Below are 18,900 nucleotides of genomic sequence, written 5' to 3'. Positions count from 1 at the left end.
GGCATGAAGAAGCCCTAACCCCTAAGCTCCCGCATTTACCAGTGCTTCTACCCCCATGGTACTACACGCAGCTTTCCCTTTGTACATTCAAACTATCAACTCCACTGTCTCCCAAATCAGAGGGTGCTGCCACCCAGGTTGGAACTTCTGCTGCACAGCTCGGCCCTTCAACAACATCGCATGCGCTCCACTCTTCGTCTGCCAAGCTGTCGCCGAAAGTACCTGAGTTGCTAGATGCCAGAGGTGTCCCTAACAATGCTGCTCTGGAGGACAGCAAATTATGTCCTTCCGAGGATGGTCTCTTTTGCCGCTGGAGAACACCGCTTAGCTGTGACATTAGGGACTGAGTCGCCAGAGCCTCAGGCGACAAGGAGACGCTTCCTGCACAACAGCCCTTAAGTTTCTCTTGGCGCGTTCGAAATGCTACCTGTTCGTTGTCGAGGGTCTCTACATCTCGCAAACTGCGCGTTTCTTCCGGCTCGCTTACTGCCTCAAGGACGGTGTTCTCTCCATGCAGCGGCGAGAAGTCAGAAAAACCCTGATAAGCTACGTTCTTCGCATTCGCATCACCGCCCGTACCAATTTTATTAGAGAGAGAGGTCGCCTTCTCCTGGACGTCTTGTTCCCCCAAAGTAAAAGTCGGGACTCTAGGGGAAGATTTTGCTGCAGAAAAGTGGCCCACTTCTCTGCTGCTTTCTGTCACAACACGCACAATTGCCCTTTCTTCTGCTTCCCCGTAGTCTGACCCATCTGCGTGACCGGAATCAATTACCGAAAGTTCCTTCAACACGCGAGGAAAGCATTGTCGTTCCTTCTCCTTCCTTTTCAGGCTCAGCTCCAGCTCCCTTAAAGTAATTTGGCTGCGCTCGCGCACTGCTGGATCATCCTCAGCAAAGGCTTCCTTTAGTCGTTCTTCTTCTTTATATCTCAGTCTACTGGTGACAGAATCCTGCCCCACAGCTGTATATACCTCGAGGCACTGCACAGACTCAGCAACGGTTGGTTGCAGCTGTTGTTCTGTCTCGTCAGTGGCCGTCGTCCTTTCCAGTGGCTGAACTGGGGCGACTTCTGAAGTCCTCGCGGTGTCGGAGGTTCTAATGCCTGCAAACTGCTCTCCCCTTGACCAAAGTGCCTTCTCCAGTTTTTCCCCCTCCTCGAATGCCACCCGCAAGTGTCGAAGTATCAGATGTAACAAGCGAAGCACCTCCGCATCTGCTGCTTCCTGCCTCTCCTCTGGTACGGTGAGCTGGTTCGTCTGGGGCAGAAGAACACTGCTCCCTGAGTCCACACTGCACCTGTCCGAATCGCAGGCAGTCCTATGTTCTCCCTGTACAGATAGGTCACCCCCTTGGCGTTTAAAGTGGCAACTGTAGTCTGCTGCAGGAAGTCGTAGGAGAGCAAGAGATGCACCAACGTTGCGGCTCATCGACGCCAAAGCAGACCGGTGCTTCTCGGGTGCATTCTTAAGCAAAGTAGCCGAATATTGGGAGGAGGAGGTGGGAGGAAACACAGAGCAGTGGGTCACCTGAAGGCTCTTCCCAACGACGTCCGTACGTTTGTCCGGCACCTCCCCCCCCTTGCCCATCCGTCCACCCCAGCGAGGCTGGGAGGAAAAAGGAGATGATGCCCAGTCTTCCTCTAGAATCAAACGCAAAGCGTTCGCTGTTTCTGCAGCTACCTGGCCAGCAGCAGATAGTGCAACACCAAGCCGGTGAATCCGGCTAAAAAGCCACCATAACGCTCGTATTCCGTCAACTACTGCTTCGAAGACAGTGCACACACTGAATAACCCAACAACTAAAGCATTACGCATGATCCAAACCCAAGCAAATTGCTCTTGGTGGCCAGATGCCCCTTTCTCAGCCACTGTAGTAGTTGATGTGGTGGACTGTTGCACTCTTTTCTGCCTTTTCCCGCTGGTCGTTGAACAAGAAGTGCAGCTGCTGCCGCAACGATTCAGAAGGAAGCCTTTAAGGATTTGAGTATCCCTTTCTCCTTGGCCTCGCACCCCTGCTGCCATATCTATTTCTTCACGTAACGATCTGCTGCAACCGTTCGCTGAGTGGTGCTGCTGTGCTTTTAGGAGTGCCTGCTTCAGGAAGCGGCTCGAATGATGGGTCAACATCCCTTTTGGAATAGAGGAAAATGCCCGCGCATCGCTGCCGTATTTCCGTGTCAAAGCGAAATCAGACCTCAAGAGTTGTGTGCTCAGTGAGAACAGAATATGCCTCAATGCCACCTGAATGCCTCCTAGAAGCCTCGAGTGCAAAATCCAGCTTCTGGAAGTCATTTCTTTAAGAACCCGAAGGCTGCCGTCAAACTGACAGCTACCAGAACAGCTTTGCTCAGCATGTCTCCAGGGCCCTTGAGACATTCGGCATTTCCAGGCAGGGCGAGTGCGTGGTTCCCCCCTAATAATGTCTTCGTATAGGTAGCAGAAAATACGCTGCTGCCAGTCCAGCACCTGGTACAGGCGCATTCTCAAGTGCCACGCACACGGCTCCATCTGTAAGCCATCGGGCGGCAACTGCCCCCATTCTGGTCCGCTTACCCTCCCGTTTTGGCAAGGAATGTTTCCCCAGTGGGGCGGGCCAATGACGGAGACTTCGTAACGCTGCTCTGAAAAACAGTCACATGCTTGGCCGTGGCTATCAGTGCATGGTGATCCAGATGGGGAAGCGCCAGCAACTGACTGATCCCGCTTTCCACGGATATCTGGAAAAGCCTTAAGGGTGGCTTCAAGTTCTTGTATCCATCTGAAAAAGACAACGCAGATTCTCAATCAAACACCCTCGCTAAAAAGGATAGTCCGGAACTGAACTTGACCACCTCCCCAGACAGTGAGAAGGAGTGAAGTCGTGGACGGCTTGTTGCAAGTACCTATACTTTTGAAGCAGTAAGATAAGTTGGGAGCGCACCTCACTATTTCTCCTGATAGCTTGTGCTGAAGATCAAAATCAGCAAGCAGCTGGTAGATTCTTTTTGAAGAGCGACGCACTGTGAATTCTAGATGGCCCCATACGACGGCGCAGCTCGCTACTAAGATAAATATAAATATCCCCATGCCATCAACGACGAGCTGGGCAGAGCTCTTTCTAGAAAGCAGCACGATGACCGCCCAAACTGCTGCTGTTGCGGAAATTCTAGTTGCGTGCTTTAGCCCTGTGAAAGAAAAGCACAGAAGCCACGATAACCTCCTACGCAGATTCCCCCAAGGATCTACTGACTGACTCGCCTGCGTTTCAACGCGTGGCTTCACCCCCGACCGCTTGTCATGGGCATCAGGTTCTGTCGTGGCCTCCTCACGAGGCCCCCGCTTTCTCCCAATGCTTTGTTTTCCAGGAGGATCCTTTAGAGGCGCCACTGAGCTGGCAAAAACGAAGTACCCATACACTGAAGCCGCAGTATGTATTTCCGCGTTCAGCCTTCGTATGCGTTCTGACAGGACACGGTACACTACAGTTGTGACACTGTCCGCTAATCTAAACCATCTTGCTCCCAGATTCGCCACGCAAGTGTTGTGGGTGTCAGGTCCCAGCGACAGTTCCGCAACAGGGGTTGATGGATCCGTCCAATCAAATGAGCGTTCTGGCGACTCTCTGGGCATCATGATGCGACGACAGTCAGTGGAGGTTTGGCAACTCCGGTGTTATCGTAAATATATCGGAGGGCTTAGACTTGGCATAGTCTTTCATGGCCATAACTGCAGCTGAACATGTCAAAGCTACTTGTCCAACCACACTGCTTCATGCGTGGGCAGTCACGGTGGGACGCTCACAACTGGCAAGGTCTGCAAGGCCCTTTCCAACGTGGCAAATAATCGGGCCATTGAGCTTGTGGGACGCCGTTTTCTAATTTAAATGAGTCCAGTAGCCTTTCTATTGGAGCTGAGGAGATAAAGGAACGATGCACAAGGGAAAACTAAGAGAAAAAGAAACAACCGTTACATTGATCGCAAGTGGACCAGCCACGGCTGATAGTGCGCGTCTGCCGTAACTTTCGATTGAAAAACGTCACACCATATATTTATCTTTCCATATTGCCGTATTTAGAAAAAGGACGCCGTTCATCTCCTCAAGCCAGTCAGCTCCAAATACTAGAGCATGCATGCTCCGCTTCACGTAGATGCCAAAGGCGAACTGCTCTTTCGTAGTCTTGAAGAGCGTAGTCGGTTAGTCTTCGCACTAGCCAAAAACAGTTTTTGTTTCTCCAGAAACGCATGGAAGGACATGGTTTCCGCCATGCTGCTCCTTGCAACTACCGTCGCCGACGCGAACGAGTTGTGGATTCGTGTGGAGAGAGGCGGCATTCACAGCAGTAGCCGCATGGCGCAACAAGGTGCTTATGAGCTACTGCTCCCCGGCAGGGACGAGTCGGGGAACTCTGAAATTTGTACATTGAGCAGAAGAAGAACGCTATAGTGCGTGCTTTACACCTCTTCCCCTGTCACTGTCAAAAAAGGTGCTTTAATACGGTGCAGCGTCTGTTCGGCTGCAGCCGCCGCTTGGACTCGCACGAACAAACGGTTGGCGTCCCCCTTATGGCGACGCCGGCAGCGGCCAGTATCACTGAGACCGTAGGAACGAAACTGTATATGGAACATATCTCTAACTAAATAATCCTGCCTTGTGTATAGCGATGAACTAGGGCAAATTGTACGCACTATCCATATTTTTGGCGCGATGCTGGTACCATAACACACAATGAAAAAGTTTCTTCTTATTAACGAGCACGGAAAAGTACAAAAGTGCGGGGAGAGTGTCTTAAGTTTCCGAAGAAGCCGATTTCTTGGTATTGTCACAGAAGCTACTAGAATGCAAATGCTTTCTGCAGTACCATGAAGTTCAGCGTGGGAGCATATACTGCCATCGTTGTTCAGCAGAGTGCAGCAAGACTGTTGAGCTCAACAAAAGGTTCGCCATCGGGGGTTCTTTCCCGCGTGTGACTGTCAGCTGTGGCCACGGCCACTCTTCTCAACTTGTTCACGCTGCACCAGGCCGCTTTTAACAATGGATACAAAAGTCGGATTGAACAGGATTCGCGTTTGCAGGTGATGCACGCTGGTGGTAATGGCTGAGAGGACTAACAGCGGGGCAAACGTGCAGAATCCTGCGCATCGGTGGTACATCCTGAGCACACAAGGAAGGATCACTCATTCATAGCAGCGAGAAAATCATCAGGGGGCAGCTAGGGGGAGTCGCGCTGTTTGTTCCTTTCGAAGGATGAACCCAACTTTGTAGTTAACAGCGGCGGAACGTACCGGACTACATCTGACAGCATTTCGCTGCGGACTGCCCACCGGTCCAAAAGCGCGAAAGCCATCTCGAGGGCCCCGTAGATAAAAAGGCAAAGAGCAAATAAAGAAACGATGATGGATGCCAGCGACACTTTCTTGGTTATGACGAGCCACAGGAGCAGGACTGTTGTCCCACTGACAAGGAGAAGAGAAACCCACGCTTTTGCAGACGGGCTAAGCATTTGCAAGTCCCCTAATAATGCCTTAATGGTGGCAAAAAGTCCAGATGCTGCCACCAGATACACTGCGCAGTCTACATCTGCTGAGTGTATTGAGCTGAGGGCAGCACATTGCAACAGAGCAAATGATGAATAGCTTACCTTCGCTCTGTTTTATAACGTTCATATGAGTGTAAAAGAGCAGTACATATGCGTACATGATAATACAGCTGATGGGGTCACCAAGAAACAGTAGAAGCAACCAAGCGCATTCATGACAGTGTAATCCTACGTTGCAACGCAGGATGTGATCCCGGCAGCAAGGAGCGGAAATCGTAGGAGTCGAAGCACGATAATGACTTTGTGGTGCCATGCAATGTTACACCGCTGCTCCATCTCTCCTCTCCACCATGATACCCACGATTCCTTTGGCATACCCAATTCCTGCAACCAAGGAAAATGGTCAATTGTTGCTGCGTGCACCGGCGCACGTTGGATGGAAATATGGCTGCTCAAGCGCATCAAGGGACCAGAAGGAAGACCTACTTGGGAGGACAGCCACGTATTCCAGCTCGTGAAGTCCTGGCGCAGTCTAGGATAGTAAAATCCCAGGGGGTTGAAGATGAAGGGAACAGAAATAATCGAAGCGGCCATTAGCAAAATTGGCCAAGTGTCGAGTAAAAGAACACCAGCATCAAGGCCAGCGTACTGCACAGTCATCACTGGCAAAAAGGCAAATAATCAACGGCGCACAAGGGAACATTGTACAGCTTCAGGAGGGCCGACACAGCTGAATCTCATCTGGGCACTATCAGGTTGGTCTTAGCTCCAACAGAAAGCAATTCAAATTACTTTTCGATGCTGTATCTTGTGTACGGTAAGCTCTTTTGTTAAGTGCAAGAGTAGTTATATTATTTGCTAACCGTAGCATATATGATCAGGAGGACGAACATTTCTAGACCAATAGAAAAATGTGTGAAGTAGAAAAACATCCAAATATCCTTCAAGGTAGCCCGCTCAATAACAAATCCCCGCCCAGTTTCCTGATACTTGGCTCCTCCGTAAATTAACACGTGGTCTATGACGGATGCCTTTGTGCACGCTTCAGAAGAAACGCGAATCGCATGTGCAAAGGGTCAACGTTCCCATTGGCTTCTAAAAGCTTCCCAATGTCCTTCAAAAGTGGCTAGTGGGGAATGCTACCGGTTTTTTTTCATGCATAGCAATCAATTGTCAAGCATAGTGCACAGATAATAGTGAGGTACGTACTCATGAAGTTGTAATAGGTGACAGAAAACTTGCTGAAGAGGTCGAGAAGTTTCCGCAATGCAGATCCAAGACCCTTCTCTAGAAACAGCCACGGTATGAGTGGTAAGACGAGCAGCATTCCGAGCTGGAACTGAACGTATGTGGAGGGCGTTAATACATATTGTAGAGCGCTTTCAATCGGCCCACTATAGTTGTACTCTGCGTTGCAGCAAATAAGCACGCACGCAGCAGGGCAGCCCAGTGGATAGCACTGGTTTTGTCAAAATGTGCATGTTTGTCCCAGCAACTAAATTTTCTAGAAGTTTCAAGCTGTGCCTAAGTGCATTACCACATACACAGTGCCGTTGGTGCCTGGAACGCACTGGCAAAAGCCAAGAAACATTTTGTGTACAGGCACACGTAGGCAGCCAGAACGAGGATAACAGAGTTTAAGAAAAACCCAGGGCCGGTAAACCATAAAGACAGCACTCGAAAGAAGTCCATGTTCGAAACAAGGCGATTTAGATCCCGACTAAGAACTTGTTCTCCGTTTCCCCCAGCAACCTTTTTTTCGAACATGACGACTTGTTGTAGACCGACATCCCGCCCCTTTCCACACTGCATCCACAAATGTGAAAATTAATTGGCGTGAGACCCATATACAGCTGTTATGTAAACACAATGCTACCGAGGACGCACATTTGCTTCGCATGCTGCGTCCTTTCCCAGGTTTGCTACCAGGACTAACCCAAGTGCACACAGAATCAAGCGCACTGCCCTCTCTTTGAGTTCTGAACACCCGGCTGCACACGCACAGCGCAGGAATCTCCCTTCAAATGGACTACTGTATTTGCTTTGGTACTACCGGTACCCTACCTGTATGTAGTCAGCGTGGTGCACACAATAACCTCTAGCAGTACAATTAAAACCGGCAAAAATGTCTTCTGAGAGGTTAATTCCGTTGGAAGCCTTTGAACAAGAGCCGCACGTCTGTACGAAGAAACGATCGAAGATGTCAGGATGACCATAGTGCATCCGCACCTGAAACGAAAAAGCGCAATGCAAATTCAGATTTTGTGGCACTATGAGTGTTACTTTACGTTCTGCTCACAGTACAAGTAGCTTGCTACTATCTGCCCATGCAGATTGCCCACGATGTTTAGTTCAGTTGCCAAAAGCAAAATGCCAAGCAAGATTTGTGATGCTTGCGCACTCTCAGTGGAGTAAAGTACAAACGTTGGTTGGTTGTTGTGAAAAGGTTTTCCTGCAGGGCCATATAACTGGCCAAACTTGAAACGTTCTCTGTAAATATATGCTCCCTGAAGCCTGTGCGCAAAACCCGCAAATCATTTTGACCTTTTCTAGACTCTCGTGGACGTGGAATGCCGAAGGTGTTCTAGCTGGTCATAATAACAACGATGCTAGCACTGGCTGGCGCAATTTAGCATGCCTCTTCAAGTGTTTGGATGAAAGAGCATTTTCGTAGTTTTTCTCACCTAGAATCCGCATGCGTGCGTTCAGTGCGAATTCCTGCAGCAAATTACGGAGTTTCATAGCTTCTTCGAGGTATGACTCCATATTCATGTCCATCACCTGCATAGTGTCCATTCGCGAAAAGGCAATGGCGTGGTTCTGATTTTCAGGCTTTCCCGGGCCAATGATCGGAGCTCTACCCCACGGCGTCCCTGACTCGTCTACTATCAAAGGTAGCCGAATCTTGTATATCGCCTCTAGCCGCAATGGGCCTCTCCGTGATGGCCACAACATTTCTTCTTTATTAGAGTTGAGTTTAAGTCTAGCGAGGCTTTGCGCCTCAGCCTCCATGAGCGCTTGGTGGCGCGACAGCTTGTCTTCGAAGAAGGCTACTCGCTCCTTCATTGTTAGCAACCCCCTCTCCCTAAGAGCACCGACGCTGTTGCTTCTATGGGCGGCAGTGCTTGATGACCTCGAGCGAGGGTCGTGCTTCTCTTCATTTGCTCCCAAGTCGATGGGAGAAACTGGCTGGCGTTTGTTGGCTTGCCAATCGTGGTTATTTTGCCTGCTCAGTGTGCTCCTTGCCTCCAAAGCGTGAGGAGAAACTTGGAACTCTGTTCGGTGAAAGGCTTCGTGGCGATGGAGCAGCCCCCCAACGGAAGGTGTATGCCGCCCAATTCCTACTCTATTTTGGCTGTTAGCATTGACGGCGTCCTTGTTACTAGCCACCAAAGATTCTTCAGGCCATCCAGTAGAGTTCACATGTTCCAAACGGCGGGCTTCCGTGGTCGGCAAGGCAGTCCACAACAAGGCGCTCTCTTGCCTAGGATGCAGAGTTATGATGGAGTGTCTTCTCAGTCCTGAAGTGTGCTCGGCACCTGGTGCATCAGCAGGGCTGCTCCAATCCAACCAACAAGCAGCATTCCGCATTGATGTTTGAGTCCTCCAGCGGATGACTCTCGCGAAAAACTCACCCGAGCAATCCATGCTTTTCTTTCCCTCGTCATGGCAAGAGCCAAGGGGAACAGCTACTGTTTGGGGCTCGCCAGAACAGCCAACGGATGACGTGGCGCCCATGCAATCGCGCGCCAAATCGCGAGCAAATTGGGCTTCCAGAAGCGTTGGAGTGGGAGCAATATTGGGCAAGCAGTCAGGGGCATAGTGTGGTAGGCGCGCAGAGTCTCTCTGCGATTGGAAGCGGCTCATGCTCGAGTCAGGGGGGTTCGGCTGAGCCGGAAGGTTGTTTGGGTATTCACAGTCCCCCTTTTCCGGTGAGGCAGCCGTGATGCCCCCCCTAGCTTTTCTGTGCGAAAGAGGAGCCCGTGGACTTGCGCTATGAAGAGGAGCTTGACGCAACTGAATCTCTGTCTGAAGTCTGTTGGCAGACGAGATTCCTGCAGATCCTGAATCGCCTGAACGCTCAACTATCATAGCAGTGAAATCGGTCCTTTCAAACGAATTGACGATGCATCTGGCAGCCTCCGCTGGCTTTGCCTCAGGACCATCGGGCAGCCCTTGCTGCAACATGGACAGGAAAGTTTTCCTTGCCCCTCCAGCTGCCTCAGGATGTGCAAACGTTAAGCGATTATTCGAATCCGGATCTCTGGTTCCTTGTTGAGAAGAAGTTGGATACGGAAAAGCACTCTTTGTTCGGGCTGCAAATAATGATCGGTCACATTCTTTTTTCTGGCGCAGCCAGTGAATAGCCCGCGCAATCCTAGACTCGAAATCCCCAGCGCCTCCACTTGTCGTCACTCCCCCGCCCTTGCTAGGGAATCGAGAGGCCAACAGGGGATTTGATTGTGCCTGTACTTCAGGTTTCGCAGGTGACGCCGACGTGTGGACTTCTACGCTGTTGCCTAACTCGTTAGCTTTAGGACCACCGATTGCTGGTTCTGTTTCAGGACATAGGAACCCCTTTTTCAGTAGTTGACGGGTACCTTCTACAATGCTTGTGCGGATGTACTGTCGGGAGTCTGCATGCCGATGCCTTGTCATGCCCTGCACAACTTTCCCAACAATGCCGCGCCCGTAGGTGCTAGGCGACACCTCAGCGGAAGCCGCCAACACTTGGTGTTTGATAGAATTAGATGGCGATTTGCTGCTGCGCCTAGAAGCAACCTCGCCCGATCGATCCCCTCCAGTGCCTCCGCTGCTGCTGGTCCCGCACCTGGGTTTAAGTGTAACGGTAGACCCTGTTTCCATATTAGCTCCTGGCGTACAGACAGGTAAGCGCGGTGCAGGGATTAAAAGATTGGGAATGTGCGCCGGGACCAATTCTCCATCTGCCGACCTAACGAACCTTCCTGCAGTCTTCATCTCTGTCATGGCGGCTGCATTTAAAGAGGAAATTCGCTGTCCAGTAGGATCAATGTCGGCGGTCAGCCGGTAAAGGACACTGAGTTTGTGACCTGTAGGCCTGCCGTCGGGAGTGCGTTCATGTTCCAGCGTTGCGATCCGCAGGGTTGGGTAGCGTACTAAAAGCTTATAAAGGGCCACCTTTCTAAGCAGCTGAGCACGCAGCAACGGGGAAGGCTCACACCCGCCTGTCGGCGGCTGTGCTGCAAGGTCCGCCCCAAACTCCTGGGCAGCAACCACATATTGATATTTCAGTTGGGCGAGCTCCTGAGCGTCAGGAAACAGTCAGAGATTGTTTCTGCCCAACGTCAGAGGAAAGGTTAGCGATTGCTGGTGCGAAGGAAGTTGTATGAATAGTCGAGGGGCTCAACGTACCCGTGTTGACTGCTTCATTTCGTAGGGGGGAGCGAACCCGACGACTTCTTTCCACAACGCCCCCTCTGGGCTCCTAATAATGCCCAGTTGACTTTCGTCGAGCCGATTTGAGTCTCGGCACAGATGCAGCTCCTCTGGAGGTGTCTCCTCAATGTATGCCTGCATATTTCGTGCACATGATTGGCGCGGAGTGCAGGGCCATACAAATGTAATCCCCATTGATCCCTTACAGGAATGTATAGGTTAGGCAAAGCTGAAAGCTTGTTTTGCGAACGACTCATCATTCTCCGGTACTGCGAGCTGCGGCATTCTGTGGGCGCCGAACCCAGAAGACATGCCTGCATTCGAACAGCTTGCTCATAATACATGATGCCGTAAACTGTGCGCATGAGAACCTGGCCCCTGTATGATGCCCACTCTTGAAGCATTTCGCAGAATCGATCGTATCTGCACGGCGAGGTAGCAGCATAAATGCAGACGGCCCAAGCCTGGATGTCAAGATTTATCCCACTACAGCTAATTCCGTATCAACCAACCAAGTACTTACCGATGGAGCAGCCCGCATTGCTGCATTTGGGTGCGGATGTCTCTTAGGGCTAAATTGCGCCGTTCAGGTGAATCCGTAACCCTATCTTCTATTTCTTGTCTAATGGTGAACATGTCCCTGTCGCGGTCAACTCGCTCAATGAAATTGTCGAACTCAACTGGGTGTAGACTGCGGAGGAGATCCATCTTGCACACTCCCTCATCGGTTCGCTTCTCCAGATCCTGGGCAAGCATTGGCAATCTGAGTGTATTAGAGCGTAGAGCGTCTTTAGACGCTACAGGCATGCGTATTCGGGATTTTACTACTGACTAGATCAGTTGAGATTCCACGTGCAAACATTTTGAGAAGAAAGCCCTACGGGAAAATAACAGAAATTCACCTGCAAGTCGAGGCGCGTATCTTCTCTGTAGTACGGTGTTAAGGTCATCATCGAAACCATATTGCGAACCAGAGGGGTCTCGGGGATTTTCATAAGAAGAGAATTCACAAATGTGCCGAACCTAAGGCGTCGCAAAAGCACAACTCAAGACACACGGCTTCTTCACCGAAACCTGCAACGTACGAAACGCTGGAAAAGTGCCTCCGGTTCGTCTTATCTAACGGCGACTTTCCGATTACTTTTTAGCCCACGCATCAGGTTGACACACCTTCGTTGAGTTTCGGCACATTTGAAAGATGGGTCGTCAGCCTTAAGAATGCGTGCAGCCCTCCGAAAAAACATCCTAAGCCCGTGTTCCACCACTGCAGTCCTCCTTGACTCTGCTGGCTCTCTGTCAGGGGGCCTTCCACTTTGCGACCTGTTATCTCCCAAAACTACGCTGGCGTCCGCTTCGCCAAGTTGCGCGTGAAGTGCACGCATTTCCGCCAGTTCTTCAGGAAGCAGTGGTAGGTCTGAGCAACCACAGTCGTCCACACGGGAAGAACCTACTTGAAGCATGAGGAATTTCTTTGCTGTAGGGCTGTACGCGTAGCTAGGCGGTTGTCATGTAAAGCCTCACCACCGGCATTCACTGAATCCCTTTCTTCTTCACTGGAAAGGAGTAACAGAGAGGTATGCTGCAAAATTATTTCGAGCTGTTCAATCATGACCGCCACTTCAGCGCGCTGTAGGGGAGCTGGCAATATCGAAGGAATATCTTTAATCATCGAGTGCGAACCGAAGCAAACACTTACGGCCTTCACATACTCTTGCACAGGTAGTGGGATGTTCGTCCCACCGAGTTCTTCTGGTTCACTGCTTGGCAACATGATCATTGCAAGCAATGTCTGCAAGGCATTAGTACACGGGTGAAACACTTTAGAGGCTTGCGTGCAAATAATGGGCATCCAAAATACTTGGGTTCTCGGTTTCTCGTGGATTACCTTTTTTAGCTGTGCGTTTGCTTTTGCCAAGGACTCTGCGTGACTCGGGTCCAAAACGCTGGCCTTTTGCACAAGGGAGAAAACATCATGCAGTGCACTGGAGAGAGGCTTTAGGCCTTTAAGGTTGAGCCACAATAACCTAGTGCAATCTTTGTCTACCTGCAAGCACATAAGGGAGGCGTTGACGAGAAAAAGAAGACACTTAAGTGAGGCGAGACAAAAGACCATTAGCCAACGGTTCTCTCGTCAAGATAACCCTAGCTGTTAAGTGCGGTAATGGACTGACCCATGACCACAACTCTCCCATCGCCCAAACCAGCTGACGGCCTTCTCTGAAGTAGCGTGCAAGGTAGAGCATCAAAGCCTCAGCGATTTCTTGGCAAGCTTGCAGGTGCATCGACTTTTCAAACCTATTCGCAAGGCAGAAGGGGAATGCCACGAGCTTTCACACTGTTCGGCGAGGCTACGTAGGCAATTTGCGCCCCCAAACCGTCAACGCATCGGCCACCCCGAGTCACTTTAGCGAAGTGGCATTGCACGGATCAGCCTTATCTTTTTGAAGGAGTGGATGCCGCAGAGCACGCTTACTTAGGATGCCTCGCGCTGGGGTCTGCTGACAAGTACTCGCGGTAAAAACTCTTAGCTAACTGTTGTTTGCTGCATAGACGGAGCATGTCGCCGTTTGCCTGGAAGTGAAAGTCCTCGCAGCTCTTCAGAAAGCCAGATAGTTCGTTGCAATAGACGTAGACGGGGTGGCGTACAATCGATTGACGCCAGTCTAACACCGCACCTCCACGGTCTAAGTACTGAACAGACCAACACGGGAAACGCAACAGCTCCTACACCTAGTTGCAATGCTTACTCAGCACCATCTTGCTAGACTGCTTGGAACAAGGGAACACTACTGTATTTGCAAACTTACTAGTGTCATATGGGCCTACCAAATCTGCCAGGCTGTTTGCTTCCAGCAGCACGCGGGGTAACTCATTAAACTCGAGCTTTTCTTGTTCAGCGTGGCATATGATATCTTCGTCGCGCCAACTCTGTATAATCTCATTCCAAATAAATCCAAACCTCTTCATGGCAGCTTGGTCACGTTTGACTTTTGCATTATCTGCGCTTGAAAACTCTGCCCTGCATAAAAGAAAGTAGGTCAAAGTGAGATTAGCTAGTTGCTCGGTTTGAAAGGGGCTTGAGCTTCACATGCAGCGTCCTGTTTTCTGTAAAGTAGCTCACCCAGTCACTGTCTGGGCCATCATATGAGGCACCTGAAGTAACACAAGCACGCACATGCATATAGTGCGTGCGGCATCACGATGCAAAAACAGCAAGAACGTGGAAAAAATCACTAACGGCTCTAGCTCAATATCTGTGGATGTAAGGCTAGGGGGGGACCCGGAAGCTTTCAACAGAGCGTAACTGTCCCCACCATGTTCACGTAGGGGTCACCGGTATTTGCATATTGCGCAGAAAGACCGCGAAAGTCATTAGCCGCGCCTGAAAGGGCGAATGCAGGTGGTGGCGCGCACCACTGTCGTTGGTCGCGAGCACTTGTGGGCATCCTAGAAAGGGTCCCCCGGCGGCAGTACCGATCCACATTGCTTGAGCGGCGAGCCTGCAGAGCTCCAGGTAGCTGCTTTATTCCAGAGGGCATACCTGAAATAATTGGAGAAGAATTATCGAGCAGTGCGGCTACAGCGAAATAACTGATACGCAGATAAAAAGTGCTGGCTCAACAATCGCTCCTTGGCGCTGCCGGATTTCCCCTTAGCAGCTCTATCATTAACACTAATAATCGGACCTACTTTTGAATAGGTGTTTGCCCTCCATCGCTTTATCTCCCGGTAGACGGAAGACTGCTGTGAGAGGTAGCATAGGCAGGAGGCGCTGCTGGATCTTTCGGCAGTTTGTTATGTAGCCAACCCGCCGAATGTAGCCGTCAATGCTTCCGTAAAAAGCTCCAAACAACAGAAAGAAGATCTGGCAGGACACAGTGACAAAAGCGAGGAAGCTTGCCCTTGCCTGCCACTTTCAGTCCACCACAGCAACTCGCGAGTATCGAGTTGGCAAGTGTACTAGAAGGATATGCAAGCACCTTCAGGCAGCTTCAGTGCATACCTGCATGTCGAAGAGCCATATGAGGAATGCTGGTAACCATATAAAGCCTTGTACAACCGCAGGAACATACCCCGGCCAAAAGACGACAGAATTTATGTAGACCGGACGGCAGGAGACGTAGTCAACATGATTTGAAGCAGTAACCATCGGCGGCAAGATGATGTAGAGCCAATACAAAGCCTTGGCAGCCATGGCACAAAGCCAGAAAAGGGAATACTTCAGCTGCGAAGACGCACCAGATGCCGTTGCAATACTTCGACACACGAAACCAAGATGCAATAGAATTTCCTGAATGAACAGAAGCCCGTCGACGGAAGATCTTTACGAGCCCTGAGCAGCTCCGACGTCGCAAGCACAAGCTGGCTCACCACGTCTGTAAAGTTCTCGGCTAGCAGTGGCACACTGCCAGTATAGGTTGAAGGCTTGCTCAAGGGTGCCAACCACTTGTTGCTCCACAGCAAAACAAAGAACGGCATGCGGTCTTGAACGCGCACGTAAAGAAAATAGTGAGCCCAATGGCATACGAAGAAAGCCCAGTACAGAATGCTCAAAAGACCTAAAGCGCAGTGAGGGGAGAACTCATCAAGTTTGTGATTGTAACCTCCAGGCCACGCATGCAGACCACTCTCAGGAGTGTCTGCAGGCTGCCATACGGGGAGCACCTTCAACACTTGAGTCTTCTTGGTTGCAATTCGCTTGCACGAAGACATCTAAAGGCTTACCAGTCCACTGCAGGTGAGCGGAATCAAGTCCGTCCATTGCCACTGTCACAAGAGCCGCTAGCGCAAAGCCTATTCTTGCAGAATGGATTGGAACGCGTTTCCATGCGAGCTGCCACCACTGCGGCCTCATTAGAGTCCGATAGTCAACAAGCATTAAGTCAAAGACAGGGAGCATCCCATATGTTAAAGTAGCCGTCAGAGTCATGACAGCCCACTGCTTTTGTGCAGAGTAGGACGATTCTGAGAACACAACAACCGCACAGGCCTATCACCAACTGCCCCTAAAAGAGCCGATTCCCAACAAATAGTCAAGTCATCCAAAACAAAGATTGTTTGGTACGACTAGTTCTTGGCACTTGGGCCTGGATAAACCACAGTGAGATGAAAAGCCTTCAAGAGTGTTTGGGACATGGGATTCAAGGAGAGGCAAAGAAGACCCGAAGTATCAAAAGATACTTGCCGCGGCATCGCATAAGGCTAAATGTGTCTGTTATCGCGAGCTTCAGCGTAGCCCAAGGGGAGTTTATATCAGGTCCTCAATTTGGTTGCTAGTGAAAGCTATGTGGGGAGGTAGGACAGGGCGGGAACTCCAACAAACCTTCATCCAGTACAGCATAGAGCAGGAAAATGCCAGCAAACGTGGTCACGTGCCACGCGAATACACGCCAAAAGTTGCGCAAAACCTGAACATAAAGAGGCACGCGCTGACGCGTGTGCACAAAACAAAAGCCATAAATGCACTTCACCACCGAATTCCATCAGGCACAGGCCCTGGCGAACTGGGTCTTCCCGCAAGGGAGAATTCACGTATAAGTGCAAAAATCTTGCTTTTTTGGAGACTTATCTGGTGTTGGCCCCTGTTTGGAGGTAAAATGACATAAGAAAACGCTGGGTGAGTCTTACTTGTGCGTAGGTCCTGTGCTCCACGAAGGTTTTGACTCCAGATCCAGGCTTTGACGCGCAGGAGAGTTCGGCCACTACAGCATTCAAGTTTTCTCGTGATACGGTTAGTCCTATCAAGCAGTCCTTATTATGTTGAGACTTGGGTCTCGGGTTTGAGGCGCGTTGGCAATCTGACGAGAACATTCTGTCAGCTGACTGGTGAGTCATTTGAACTTTGTGTGTACTTTCTTGTTCAGAATCATCTGTCTCTTCGTTGCGTCGGTGAAGGATGTCAAGGCATTGACGGCTCCAAAACAGTTCATTGAAGTCGTCGTAGATCAGTCGCGCATTGTGGTCAGGGGTGCGCAGAGACGATGCCATGTACCTAAATTGCACACATGCGCAACATATCTGTGCAAAGCCACTCAGATGTGTTGAGCCAGCTCAGTATTGGAAGGATCTGCACGGAGCCTGTGTGAAGTTCAGAGCTACCATTGTTCGTCTCGGATTCGTTGAATGACGTCACGGATCAAGTCGATGAAATCCTCTTCAGGTCTGTACTCCTTGTCCCACGCCATGCAAAACCAGTGAAACAACCAGCACAGGAGCTCAGGAGTATGGCGAAGGTTTGCTGCCTCTGCCCACAGCAGCTTAAATGTAGCGACCTCAAACATCATCTGCTGGAGTTCTTGACGCGTCTCTGGGGAAAATATCTCCGTTGTCGGATTAGCTGCAGCACAGAACCCGGCAGTCCACGACAAAGTTTTTGTAAGAAGCAGGAAAAGCTTAATCTCACTGACCACCAGTTTAACTAGTCGTTGCAAGCAGCTGACCAGCGCCGTCGCGATCCTCGCCGTCGGCCAGCGCAGCATCTTTTGCGCAAACGCTCTCATCGAGCCAAGGCGGTGACCTCCAGGGGAAAGGTGCCGCCCCCAAGTAGTCGCACCATTTGTAGTAATTCGCGAATAAGCGGGAGTGATACTCGTCGAGAGAAGCAAGCAAAACGTCAGGGCCTAGGGAAGGGCTGCCAGGTGGGGCTTCCATGAGAGACAAGTTCAAAATGCTGACACACACGTCCTCCAGCTGATTGTACATGCTTTCTGTTTGAAACCGATATTGCCCCTTCACCACGTACCAAATAGTCTGTTCGATTGTATAAGGTGGTGTGCGCAGCGCCCCAGCAGCGGTCTCTTTCTGCAGCAGAAACGCAGAAACTGTGGAAACTTCGAGCTACAGGGACGTACGGCCTCAGTCAATACTCCGCGAAAAAAGCACAGAGGCCATACATTGCAATTCTGGAGGGATTTCCGATAGTCCAGTGTGGGAACTCCGAATTTTTTGGCGTAGAAGCGGGAGTCTGAGTTGCACAAAAACACGAGTATTTCGAGCACGTAACGGGAGAGGAGGCTGTCGTTGTTGCTCCTGGCGATAGGTTCGTCACTTAAACTTTCTTGTGTTTTTTCCTGTATATTTCGACCCAGTGGGGCGTAGTCCAAGACTCGACTCCGACGCAGGTCTCTTCCGTCAATGTACAGGATGTTCGCCTTGACCAGGCGATCGCGCTCCAGTGAGTTCACCCCTACCCCGACCCCGATCATTTGAGGCTGCCCCAAAGGCTCCATTTTTGCTTTTAACCTTAGTCACGAGAGGGTCACTGCTTGCGAGTGCCGACCTGCACATGACTGGCGGGTCGGTAGAGATAGTCGTCGCAGTCCGCCCACAGAGCCTTCGGCATATCCGAAAAGACGTATAGAGATAATACAGGGATTACCTGAGCTGGTGGGGGAGATCATTAAGGCTCATGCCCAATTTCACCTCGCAATATGCTGTTTCAAGACGGCAACACCAAGCACAAGACTTTCTTGCCAGCTGCGACGACGGCTTCCGGAGTGGCGCAATCTCACGTGTCTCCAGACGGTTTGTTGCCCCCTCACTCAGCAAATCTTCGATATTGTTTGCGCTTTCAATTAGTTAAAGCGAACTGCACGCAGTTGAGGAATACTATCCTGCTCCAGCCGTGGGCTGCGAAGACACTGTCTCCTCGTCCACGAGCGCGCGGCGAAGTTAACACCACGGTCGAGGAGCAGAGAGACTCCCGTCCGTTGTTACTACTCTACACCTCCTAGCGGCTGGAAAATGGAGAAATGTCATTACACTTCACAAGTAAATAATACGCACATTTATTTTGCGGCGGAGGCTACAGACATGCTTTTTCTCGACTCTGCAAACGAAAATGTGGCCGGGTGCCTCGCGAGACGGGAAGAGCGAGAGCACTGCTGGCAACCGCTGGCACCCTCCAAGGGCCAATGAACCGAATAATGCTCTTATTTTACCACTTGACTGTTTATATTTATTAATGGA

At 50.6% G+C, this 18,900-nt stretch overlaps 2 protein-coding genes across 2 annotated transcripts; both read right to left on the bottom strand.

Annotated features, from left to right (window-relative positions):
• Positions 1 to 61: 61 nt before the first annotated feature.
• Positions 62 to 3,610, bottom strand: EAH_00002860 (hypothetical protein, conserved; the record flags this gene model as incomplete). Its single annotated transcript, XM_013394165.1, has 2 exons — positions 62 to 2,756; positions 2,919 to 3,610. 2 exons carry the CDS (start codon positions 3,608 to 3,610, stop codon positions 62 to 64), a joined length of 3,387 nt encoding a protein of 1,128 aa, XP_013249619.1.
• A 1,338-nt stretch (positions 3,611 to 4,948) lies between these two features.
• On the bottom strand, positions 4,949 to 18,161 carry EAH_00002850 (1,3-beta-glucan synthase component domain-containing protein, putative; the record flags this gene model as incomplete). The annotated part of the gene is made up of 29 exons (XM_013394164.1): positions 4,949 to 5,129; positions 5,261 to 5,431; positions 5,876 to 6,176; positions 6,724 to 6,921; positions 7,086 to 7,320; positions 7,451 to 7,493; positions 7,579 to 7,743; positions 7,935 to 8,028; positions 8,199 to 10,800; positions 11,139 to 11,355; positions 11,456 to 11,676; positions 11,835 to 11,955; positions 12,103 to 12,346; positions 12,454 to 12,721; positions 12,818 to 12,976; positions 13,104 to 13,227; positions 13,406 to 13,623; positions 13,759 to 13,951; positions 14,054 to 14,085; positions 14,247 to 14,473; positions 14,623 to 14,797; positions 14,936 to 14,982; positions 15,261 to 15,536; positions 15,658 to 15,897; positions 16,256 to 16,361; positions 16,561 to 16,924; positions 17,032 to 17,269; positions 17,373 to 17,733; positions 17,826 to 18,161. 29 exons carry the CDS (start codon positions 18,159 to 18,161, stop codon positions 4,949 to 4,951), a joined length of 8,157 nt encoding a protein of 2,718 aa, XP_013249618.1.
• Between the last annotated feature and the right edge of the window lie 739 nt (positions 18,162 to 18,900).

The sequence above is a fragment of the Eimeria acervulina genome, genomic scaffold (assembly GCF_000499425.1).
Source record: "Eimeria acervulina Houghton genomic scaffold, Eah_scaff9, whole genome shotgun sequence".
Classification (NCBI taxonomy): Eukaryota; Apicomplexa; class Conoidasida; order Eucoccidiorida; family Eimeriidae; genus Eimeria; species Eimeria acervulina.
Note: the sequence above shows the minus strand (reverse complement) of the source record. Positions and strands in the feature narration are given on the sequence as shown.